The sequence below is a fragment of the Nicotiana tabacum genome, chromosome 11 (genome assembly GCF_000715075.1).
Source record: "Nicotiana tabacum cultivar K326 chromosome 11, ASM71507v2, whole genome shotgun sequence".
Classification (NCBI taxonomy): Eukaryota; Viridiplantae; Streptophyta; class Magnoliopsida; order Solanales; family Solanaceae; genus Nicotiana; species Nicotiana tabacum.
The window spans coordinates 57,170,618-57,182,175 of NC_134090.1; the positions used below are offsets into that span (position 1 = coordinate 57,170,618).

The 11,558-nt window shown below is 36.4% G+C and overlaps 1 protein-coding gene across 1 annotated transcript; it reads right to left on the reverse strand.

Moving 5' to 3' along the window:
- Window positions 1–9,538: 9,538 nt before the first annotated feature.
- LOC107762031 (putative gamma-glutamylcyclotransferase At3g02910) lies at window positions 9,539–10,346 on the reverse strand. Its single transcript, XM_016580338.2, has one exon. The coding sequence runs from the start codon at window positions 10,251–10,253 to the stop codon at window positions 9,729–9,731; it is 525 nt and encodes a 174-aa protein (XP_016435824.1). The 5' UTR covers window positions 10,254–10,346; the 3' UTR covers window positions 9,539–9,728.
- Between the last annotated feature and the right edge of the window lie 1,212 nt (window positions 10,347–11,558).

The window sequence follows — 11,558 nt, forward strand, 5'->3', positions numbered from 1 at the left end:
GGATTGGATTCACGGACACTCTAGTCAAAGCAGTTAAGCAATTTTAAGAACATACAATTTAAGGTACTTATACAAGAGTCAAAAACTGAGCTTAAGAGTCACAACCAAAGTACTCACTATTCTCAAGGCATAACAAAGTCAAGAGATATTGCTTCAATTCAATTCATCTCACACTGGCTCTTACTCCTAAAAAAAATAAAACTAACTACACCCGTTTCAAACAAAACCCTTGGAAAAGAACCGTGGTTTAAAGAAAAACCAAGGGGTAATTATTACACTACCTAACAAAAGAAAATCTTTTTGTACTTTTTCTTTAGACTTAAATCCCTCAAGAAAATTGTCTAATAGATCCATCGTCGGGAAAAGTCCAATCTTTTCTATTTAAAAAAATTGTTCAATTAAACTAACACAACTAAAATAGCATAGAAAGTCACCCAGTCAATCGCCTCACCCCGCACTTAAAATTGGGCATTGTCCCCAATGCACACCATAACTAATAAAAAGGGTAAAAGAGACTCCCTGGTAGGCCAAAGGCCGAAGCACTAACAGTTCATGGGATACTCAGACTTCTCCCAAGCTTGGTCCTTCGTGCGGGTACCTCACACTTAGTTCCAACCATTTGGTTTGTTATTGTATCCTTCCAATACCTTTGCTTTCCATGCTCCTAGAAAATAAGAAATTGACACTACAATAATATAATTAAAAAAAATTAATACAAAAAATAAAAGAAAGCAGTAAAGCTGGGTTGCCTCCCAACAAGCGCTTGATTTAATGTCGCGGCACGACGTGAATCACTTTCTGCCTCCACTTCGAACTTATGAATGGCACCCCAAGTTTTGCTTCAAGCTTATGATTATGATCTTGGGGCGGTACAAATTCTTGCGAGCCAAAAATTAGATAGAGTCTTATGCACTTTTTGGCTCTCGACCGAGGAGTGTCACCTTGCCTAGACGGCCTTGAGAATTTCAAAATATAAGGCCCATCTACCTCTTCCTTGGACTCCTTTTTATGCTCGTAAAGATCCATTCTCATTTCACCGTCCGAACATAATGTAGAGAAGTGTTTGGAATGAGGTCCAACACGTTCCAATACATGAACTTCAAGATTTTCGACCTCCTCAACACCCAAAACACTAGAGTCAACTAAATTTGTATCTTCAACGTCCCTGGTTGACTCTAGTATTATTTCTTCAACATCGACATCCTCAATTTCTAGATGGTTAGAGTGTTGGGGTTCTACTTTGGACCCCTCCATTGGCACCTCAATTTCCATCTCTAATGCAAACTGCTCCTGGCTACTATCCATAATATTGACATATTGAGCATTAAAAGCTTCAACTAATTAACTCACTTGAGCCTCTAAGTTGTAAATAGTTTCATCTTGTCTTTCTATCTGTAGCAGTATTTTACTTTGTTGTTCTATAAGACACTTTAACATATCTTCGATCTTCTTTAGGTCAGCTTCCCGAGGTTCTTTGTTCCTATTATCCTCACAAGAAAACATAGAATCATCATAATAAGGGGTTGAGGGAAGATAAGAAATATAAGCACAACCATGAAAGTGACCATCTTGACCACCACACATATCACACATATTCCACACATAAGATTGAGTTGGTGCACATAACTCGCTCTCGGGAATACTTTGATAATTTTGCCAAGGGTGGTTTTCATCACAATATGCATAAGGAGGATTAAAAGTAGAATTACCAACATCAAAACTTTCATAATTCCATGATGCCGTGTTTTTTTTAAATCAACAAGTAAAACAAAAAAAAAATATCAAATACAAAAAAAATAAAAATAAAAGTTCAAACTTGAAACCTAGCAATAAAAAGGACACGCCCAACTAAATTTGATCACGCCCAACTATGCCTTATAAAAAGGACAATGCGGTCGTTGCAAATATAATCCGGTTTACAAGTCCGGAGTCGAATCCCACAGAGAACTAAGGCTTAGCTACAGTTGTTCACTATCACCAAGAAGACAAGTTTGAACAGTTCCTAACTTATAGATATTTAGATTCTTGTGTTTAACTAATTGAGTAACAAATTAAAATAATAAATTAACAACTAAAGATACTAAGAGTTAGAGACAAGATTAAGGAGGTCTAGAGTTATGATTTTCCCAATTGTTGGAATCCTTCCCGCTATGTCTTTTATAATTTCGCTTAAGTATTCTCTACCGATCATGAGAACTCTTATTACGTAAATCTCTCACGAGTAATCATGACAATTTACTAGACGCACTCTCCCGAGCTACGCTAGCTGGCTTTTGATACAGCTCACTTCAGATCGTACCCAAGGCTTCGTTATCCCTAATCCCGCCTTTAAACCCTCGGTTATTGATCCCTCATATACTCTGGGAGTGGTGTTGTTCAACAATTACCTAAATATGCACTCTCTCCCGAGTTATGCATACTAAATAGGCACAGCTAATTGAGAGCTCTTCAATTAACTACAATAAGAACGTAGTTGAACAAATAGAGATTATACTACGGCTCAATTATATAAAAACATAACAAGAATTTATCCTACAAAAGGTTCTATCAAAACTCTAGATAACAAATTAGCTATTCATAATAGCATGTAAAACTACAATACTAAAAGTCATAACTAACAATGAAAAATAGGAAGAGGAAAGAAAAAAACTTGTAGAAGAATTCCCAAGCCTTGCTCCTATTGTGTCTCTGCCTCCTTAGGTCAAACCTATGTCAAAAATATGTCCAATCCTTTTCTTGGCCGGCTTCCTTGGTTTAATATAGGGTTTAGGGATTAAAATCCCATGTTTTGCACCTTGGTCCCTAAAATTTACGCATCCTACCGCGGTTCCACCACGGTCGCGCCGGAACCGCGGCCAAACACCCTCTCAGATTCTTCAGTTGTCCGCGACTGCCCTCTGCCGTAGTTCTGCCGCGGTCGCGGTTGTTGACCCTGTTCTATGTGGAATTTGGACAAACATAAAACATGAAAGTTGTATCCCTTTGAGTTATCTTTCTAACCATATATTGTGTAGCCCAAATGGAGTTCTGAGTAAAAAGTTATGTCTATTTTACTAGACAGTGCACAATATGCCTCTTCGAGTTTTCGTTTTGTTGTTTTATCATCCGTTGATCCCCGAACGCGATCCCGGCTTAATTCTTTGAGCTATTACTCAGACTTCAAAGCTCAAAACCACTTAAATTCATTACATAACATCTATATAGCTCGGGATCACACCTACAAGGCATAAAACACACAATTAGTGCAAAATACTAGCGATTAAAGCGCAAACTCAACTAAAGTGCAGTAAATTAGAGTGTAATAATCGATTAAAATACGTAATTATAGCCTATCATCAGTAATCTATGCACATACGTAGGGAGCCATCTTTCTTTTTCACAAATAAGACTAGTTGGTGACATCCCTAAGGAGAAGTGTTGGGTCTAACTAAACCCTTATCTATCAAATCTTTCAACTGCTCCTTAAGATCCTTTAATTCTGTTGGTGACATCCTATAAGGAGGAATAAATATTGGTTACATATCCGGCACTATATTGATGGGAAAGTCAATTTCCCGCTTTGGAGGAAGACTTGGAAGCCATCTGGAAATACGTCAGGGAACTCATTCTCTACTAGAACTGATTCAAGAGTCAGCGTTCCCTTATCTATGTCTCGAACATAAACTATATGATATAAGCATCTCTTGGAGATCATCTTCCTAACCTTAAGATACGAAATAAATCTATCTTTTGGCGATGCAGAAACACCTTTACATTCTATAGCGGACTCTTCTAGGAAATTGAACTAGACCATGTTTGCTCTACATACATTAGCATAGCAAGAAGACAACCAATCCATACCAAGTATAACATCAAAATCAACCATTTCTATCTCAATAAAGTCAGTTGTAGTACTACGGTCTCTAATCACAACATTGTAACCTTAAAAACATGCCTAGTTACTGCTGAATACTGACATATGAAATTGAATACTGTATAAGGATACAATACATGCTGAAATTTTCTTTAAAAAAACTCTTAAAAGATCAAGAAGAAAGGCTAGAACATAGCTAAACCAAATCATGCCAAAAACGAAATGAAAACCCGACATACCTTTTGTGTTCCTGTTTACAAACCTTGTTCCCATTGATTCACAAGTGACAAGCTTGCTTAGCCACGAATCACTTTCTAAAACTCAAGATATGAGGAGAAAGGAGGGCGGTAAAGTCTTGCCTATGTCGTAAGGATCGGGCTGATGTTTCGCTTCTTGATTTTGAGTTGCGGATGATGGACTTGCTTCAAAACCCTAAGGAACTTCTTAGAGAGTTATGGAAGCTCTACTTGTGCGTGAATTTGCTGGAAAATGAGGAAAAAGAAGACTAAGTCTTCTATTTGTAGTAAGGTTGAAAAGTCAACTGCATGTGTGCTTCATCGGCCTTTCTTCCAATGCTCATATATCTTTATCTGGATGTTGTACGAATGAACGGTCAAGAGAGTTGGAAACTACATTACAAGACCTATAATTTGGTATATAATATGTCCCGAAAGACCTCATATAATAGACAAAATTAATTACTCAAAAAGCTTCATTACAAGGCAAATTCGTAGTCGATTTTTCCCAAATTTTATATTCTATTTCCAAATATCATATATAGTCATATGATGACTTTAAACTCATTTAAATTATGCTTAATAAGTTATCTACATAATACACGACATCATAGAAGTACGAGGTGTAACACTTATACTTGACTTGGAATCAAATGAAGGAACTTAAAGAAGGAAAAACAAATTGTACAATTTTTTGTTGTTAATAAAGAAGATCTTGGATCTAACTCAACCCCAAGCTAATATAATATTAGTGATAATTGTTCAAAATTATATAAAGAAACAACAGATAGCTTCCAATATGAGATTCTAATACCGCGAGCACAAGTATAACAAATATTTGGAGCATTAATAAGATAACATTCAAAAAAATTGAATTGATCATTGCATTGATTGTTTACCCGTAAAACGGTACAATTGAATTTATAACGTGGCTTATCGACACATGAATTAATTTGACCTAAGAATATGGTAATGATAAGAACAAAAATAAAATTATTAAAATAACTTGAACAAAATAAAAGTCTGGTTGTGGATCTAACTTTTTCGGAAGCAATGATAAGAACTGAGTTAAGAGTAAACGAAAGAGAATAACTTATAAAGTAAGAGCAACTTTTAGCCTAAGAGTACATATGATTTTTCGTCTCCAACTATTGATACAAATTTCCCTATTTGTAGCTCTATTCAGAGAGACAACATTCCCAAATTAAGCTCTTCTTGAATGATAATAAATCCCTATTGATTGATGCATAACGGTCGAACATTAATACTGAGATACTTTGTAACAACTGCTTATTGGATGCTGCCTTTTCTAACCGATGTCACCCTTTCAAATCTTCGTTCTCGGTTCCAATACTTCAAAACTTATTCAGCACCAGTCACTTGTTTGTATTCAGTGCCAACTATTTGCTGACTCATATCTCACTTGTCTTCCGTTCTACGTGTTATCTCGTCATTCATCCAACTGTCACAAACCAATTTTAACCCATACATTGATCTTGTCATTATTACTCACCTATAGGAAATTACCCAAACTCTCAAACTCCTTAGTATTGGATGAATTTTCTGAGGGTTTTGGAGGTATATATGCATAGACCATGTATAAAATGTTTATAAGAACAAATCATCTAATAGCAATAAATCCGTTAATTGCCAAGTGGAACTGTAGTAATATTGTGTTAATTCCCAAGTAGAACTGTAGTAATATTGTGATTCGTGTTGGATGGATGGAACTATGATCCATTTTTAATGGAACTAATTGTTTCGTTCCGAAGTAATAACAGTGTGATTCTTTTTGATGGATGGATTAATAAACATAAGGTTGTTTAATTTAATAATAAAATCAAATTTCTCTATAAAGTCATCCTCTATGATAGTACTTCACTATAATGATGAAAATTTTGCTGCAAATAATTTTTGAAGTTATATTTACAATATATGTTTCTATAACAATACTTTAATATAGTAATCAGAAAATAACGGAATAAATTATGAAGAGTTTTAACTGTATAATGAATGGATCACCATATCTATGTTTTCGGTGGTTTGAATCCCATAGAACCCTGAAAAGAGAACGCATAACTTTTTGGTGATTTGAATCCAGTAAAGATGGGTTATTCGTTAATACTGCTAGAACTAAGTTTTAACATCTTTGTGCATTCATTCCTAATTTATATATGTATCTAAGTTTTATATTCTTCGATGTGCTATAGCAATGCCTCCATCCCAATTAGTTGAGATCAATTGTATGAATTTTCACTATGTATTTCACTTTATATGCATTACTTTATATTTTTATTACTCAACGGTTATACTTCTTCTTCTATAACAGTTACAACCTAGTCTGATTCTCCCTTTCAAAAGTGCCGTAGCTTCTTCTAACACAACTCCTGAAAATTGGGTATTCGAAGCATCAATCTCATTATGTGCTTCTGGATTATAGAAACTATGCGTATTCTATTGAGATTAAAATCTCTAAACAAACTATAAAGACTCCAACTAATCTCTATAGGCCTTTTTTCCCATTATGGACCTTTTTTGGGGCCAAAATCGTATGGATTCTAATAAACTATAAGTCTCTTTGACAACTTTCTTCTTTCACCTTATTTTCTATTTCGGAATATTTGTACCTGTGCCAAGTCCAACTATTGAAAATGGTATTGAAGATGAGCCTTAAGTTAACAAATGTGTGCTGAAATTGGGTTGTTAGCTTTCTGTCCGTTTATGGAGATCCAGTTATGATGCAATAGTGGGATTTTAAGTTGAGAAAATACATAAATTGCAGGACGTTAAATCTAATTGCCAATTGATACCGATATGACGATATCATATCAATGAAGTTGAATGGTACATTTGCTTAACCATAACTTAAAATTATGTTTGTGTTTTATCTCTTAATCTTACCTGTATAAAAATTTCTTATAATAGTTACATAATAATTAGTCTACTAGTTTGTGAATGGGGGATGGACATACTTGCCAATACATTTTCTTGAAATAGATCAAGTATTTCATCAGACTAGTCATTCTTTATAAAAGAAAGTAAAAAATTGGAGGAAGGAATCTAACTATTCGACTATGTATGTACGAGTGCGGAACCATACTATTGTTAATTTTTACTAAATAGACTAAAATAAGTGTAAAAAAAAAGTTACCAAAGTATATATAACGCCACTAATAGTGGCGCTATACAGTAACGTTAACTGAACCGTTACTGTATAGCGCCACTATTAGTGGCGTTATACTGAGAAACTTACATAGCGCCATTAATAGTGGCGCTATATGTCTTATATCTGAAGACATAGCGCCATTAATATTGGCGCTATATGTCTTATATCTGAAGACATAGCGCCATTAATATTGGCGCTATACCCCTTAATACAAATCCGGGGTTAAAGTGCTGCAGTGCAGCCATGTAGCTAGGCAGATCTGCAAATGACTTATCTCAGTTACCATAGACTATTTCAAACGCTCTTTTGCGCCCAAGATATGCCTTTCTTTTAGTAATTGTGTGGCCATATTCCTGGTAGACTGTTGTAATGCACTCTTTGATTTTATACCTGATGGACGCTTCGATGTGCGGAATAAGTACAAGAGATATCAAGTCAATATCCAAGTTGAAGTGATTCTCGTTGAAAGTGTCCATTTCGCATGTGTGGGTGGGAATGTATTTACCCACTTTCCACATACCTGTTTTCTTCTTCGACGCACGCAACATCCAATTACATGGCCAAAACCACCTGCGGCAAATAGCCTTGTATACCGTCGGACTTGACTCCGATACTTGCATTTCACGACACTGTTTAACATTGTGCATTTTACAAGCCCTGCTTACGCGTGCTTTATCAGGAAAAAGCATCCCCTTTGCAAGCACCGTTGGTCTAGACTCATCCCACATTGCTGTCCGGATTTCATCAAAATCCCGTGTGAGAGCTTCCACATCCGGCACGGCTGGCAAGTTATCAATATAAGGAATCTCCCTTGAATGAAACGACACTTCAGACTCGTTCACTTTTCGTCTATGAGGGGCTCTCTTCAAATCCGGTTCTTCCTCCTCGTCCTCTTCATCACCATCCTCACGAGTAAATGGTGTCTCATCTCCCGATTCATCGGCATTGTTATCGTAATCGTTGTTCTCTTCCTCACTCTGTTCATCTGCCAGATCCTGATGTAATACGTCATTTTCGGGCAATTGAGTGAGTACGGGTAGTTCAACTTGCTCGTTTTCACTGCACATTTCAACAAAAATATAAGTTGCTAAATTAATAAATGCTTTATTTATGGTTGTAGTTTTTCACTTACAAGTTGTAATGTGATGACATTCCATGATGGACGTTTTCAGTTAGGTGATGACTACCGGATGGGTCACTTGTAAAATTCATATCCGGCCGGTACCCCCTATTAAATAAATGAGCGTTAAAATTTATTCAATACGCAAAAATATACATATTAACACAAATGAAAATTGTAGTTTACCTCTCTTCTCGCTGCTCATTCGCCGACGGTGATAAATTTAAATCAAGAAAAATTCTTTCATATGGAACATGTCCAGCAAAAACTGATCCAGAATAACCACCCGATGACTGGGGGTTATCTCTACTACGCACAACCTCATTTTTTGGAACGTCTTCGACCTTCACGTACATCTCCAACATTGTGATTACAAGAAATTCCCGGCATTCATCGGGAGTCCTCAAGAAATCACTCAAAGTGTCATCATCGTCGATGTTAAACTCTGAGTAAAAAGCAACCCCTTGCGGCGTAACGGAATACGGATATCTTCCGGTTACTTTGAGTATCACTGAACGTTTTCTCACACTCATTTTTTTGCATAACAACGATATCAATGTTTCGTACTCAATTGAAAGTGGCAATTTAACATTACACTTAGCAGGTAAACTGTAGCCCACAGAGTTATTCTCCATCACAACCTCACCCCCCAATATAATGATACTCTTATTCTACGTTCTTCAGACATAATGAAAAAATGCTGGAGAATTTAACAACAATAGAAAGCAAGAAGAGTTAAAAAATAAATTTTGAATGATGTTGGAGCGATTATAAGATGTTTATATAGAAAATGGCTAGCCGGGATTTTTTTTTTTGTATATATAGCGCCACAAAAAGTGGCGTTATACACATTTAAATTATTGAACCCGGACATTATTGGCGGGGTCAGGATAAAAGACATATAGCGCCACTATTAATGGCGCTATGTAAGTTTCTCAGTATAACGCCACTAATAGTGGCGCTATACAGTAACAGTACAGTTAACGTTACTATATAGCGCCACTATTAGTGGCGTTATATATACTTTGGTAACTTTTTTTTTTACACTTATTTTAGTAACTTTAGTAAAAATTAACAATAGTATGGTTCCGCACTCATGTATGTACAGGCAATAATGTTACGGCAATAATAATCCAAACTAATTAACAAATACAGAAAAAACAAACAGAAATTAGAGTTCTACAATATAGGCTTCGAAGTTATAGAATTGTTTCTCACAATAATCGTTTCCATACAATTTAAAGCATTTGCCGTAGACATAATAGCAATAATGACAATGACATAATCATGTGTTTTTCTTCTTATTAATTATCTAACTAAAAAGTTTAATTAAGAGAGGAGAATATTACAATCTCAGTTCCCATTGGAGATAAAATCTCTAATATCTTGAAGAAAATCATTATTGGGAGGCCTGTCTTCTTTCTTCTCATATTTCTCCCCCATTTCCATAGTGAACTCCTCAAACCCTAATTCTCCGCACCTCTTCCACATTCCTTCTCCAAAGCTCTTGTGCCCGAAGTACGCCTCCGCCACCACCTTCTCACCGCCGTCTCCGGCGACGATCACCGGCAGCCTCTCGTAATGGCCTCTCTCGATCCCTTCCAGATCGTCCAGCGGCCCAAGCCCTCTGCCATTCACCTTGTAGAGCTCGCCCCTGACCCGGTTACCCGACCCGGGGATGTTGATCAGGTACGGGATCCCGTAGGGCCCGCAGACGAGCGGGAAGGTCTCCACTGTCGTGTACTCGCCGACGAAAACGACATCGCCTGCGCCGATCAGATTTTCCATCAGGAAATGGTTGGGGAATCCGCGCTTTAGGGTTCCGTACGTGAAAATTAACCGCGAATCGGTTTTGGTGGCGCCTTCTGTGATCGCCATTAACGTTGGAGTAACTGATTTTTTCGGAAAAGTGAAAAGACTGATGAACTTAATAAATTTACATGAGAAAACGTGGGTCCGGGATCTATTCTTGTGGACCCTGGGTCACTGGATCTGTGAGTCAGCAATGACGGTGCAACTCTGATTTTCTTTTCTAAATTATCTTGTGGGGTTTTATATAGTTGTTCGAAAAAATTCGTTTTTTAGAGAATTTCTTGCAAAGAAAGTATTTTTTGCTCCCGAAAAAAGCTATTAAAAATAAAGCGTTAAAAAAATACTCTCTAAAATGTCTGAATACTCCCCCACAAACACACCTTTAGAGTTCATCTTGAATTTGGTTTTCCCAAATAAACACTGGACTCTTTATTAAAGCAGTGCAGTAGTAATTTAGTAAGATCTTTCCAAATTTCAGGAATCTAAAGTCATTAATGTATTCAAGTTAAAATTTTATTGGGATATTTACTGTTTACCCTTAAATCGGATAATAATTAAATTTATACGTGATTTTAAGAATATGCGGATTGACTCGACACAAATAATCAAGAATATTAAATAAATGAATTAAAGACAAAATAAACGATCAAACCAGTTGTGATGTCTGTAAGCACGTGATTTTTGTTTCGCACGACAATCGCTCCAAAAGGAAATAAAAAATAATAATTGGCCCTGCTGTACAAATTTTGGATTTCTGTGCGGCACCTTGTTGATTTATTTGTGACTTCGGCCCATTTTTATTTATTTACTTTATTAAAACAAAATTCAAAAAATATATGTGTCCTGCATAATTCGAACCGTAATCCGGTCGTTGAATAGAAAATCACGAATGGGCATCTTCGTCCGTGATTTTATTTTGTTTAACTTTACCTGTTTTGAAATATTTTAGTGTGTGTGCAAATAATTGTATTGAGTATGTGTTTAATTTTAATTTGATTTTTTGGCTTAGTTTTGTTTTAAAATAAATATGAAAAAAAAATATATAAGAAAAAAAAAAGAGAAAAAATATATTGAAAGGACCCCTTCCCTCCCGGACTTGGGCCAATTTTAACAAAATTGGCCCAAACAAACAGCCCAAAACCCAGGCCTGCCCGGTCCAACACCACCTGATGCCCAGAGAATCCAAACGACGTCGTTTTGGTACAGGTTGATCTGGGCCGTTGATCTCAAATTGATCAACGGCCAAGATCAATTCCCCATAACCCACCAATAAACCTGACCCGTCTCACCCGGACCGACCCCAACCCTTTACCCTTGAAACGACACCGTTCCACTCAAGCTATCAGATCCAGACCGTAGATCTAGATTGAT

What these genes read in the sequence shown, in the direction of transcription:
- LOC107762031 (XM_016580338.2), bottom strand. Translation starts at nt 10,253, where the DNA reads ATGGCGATCACAGAAGGCGCCACCAAAACCGATTCGCGGTTAATTTTC.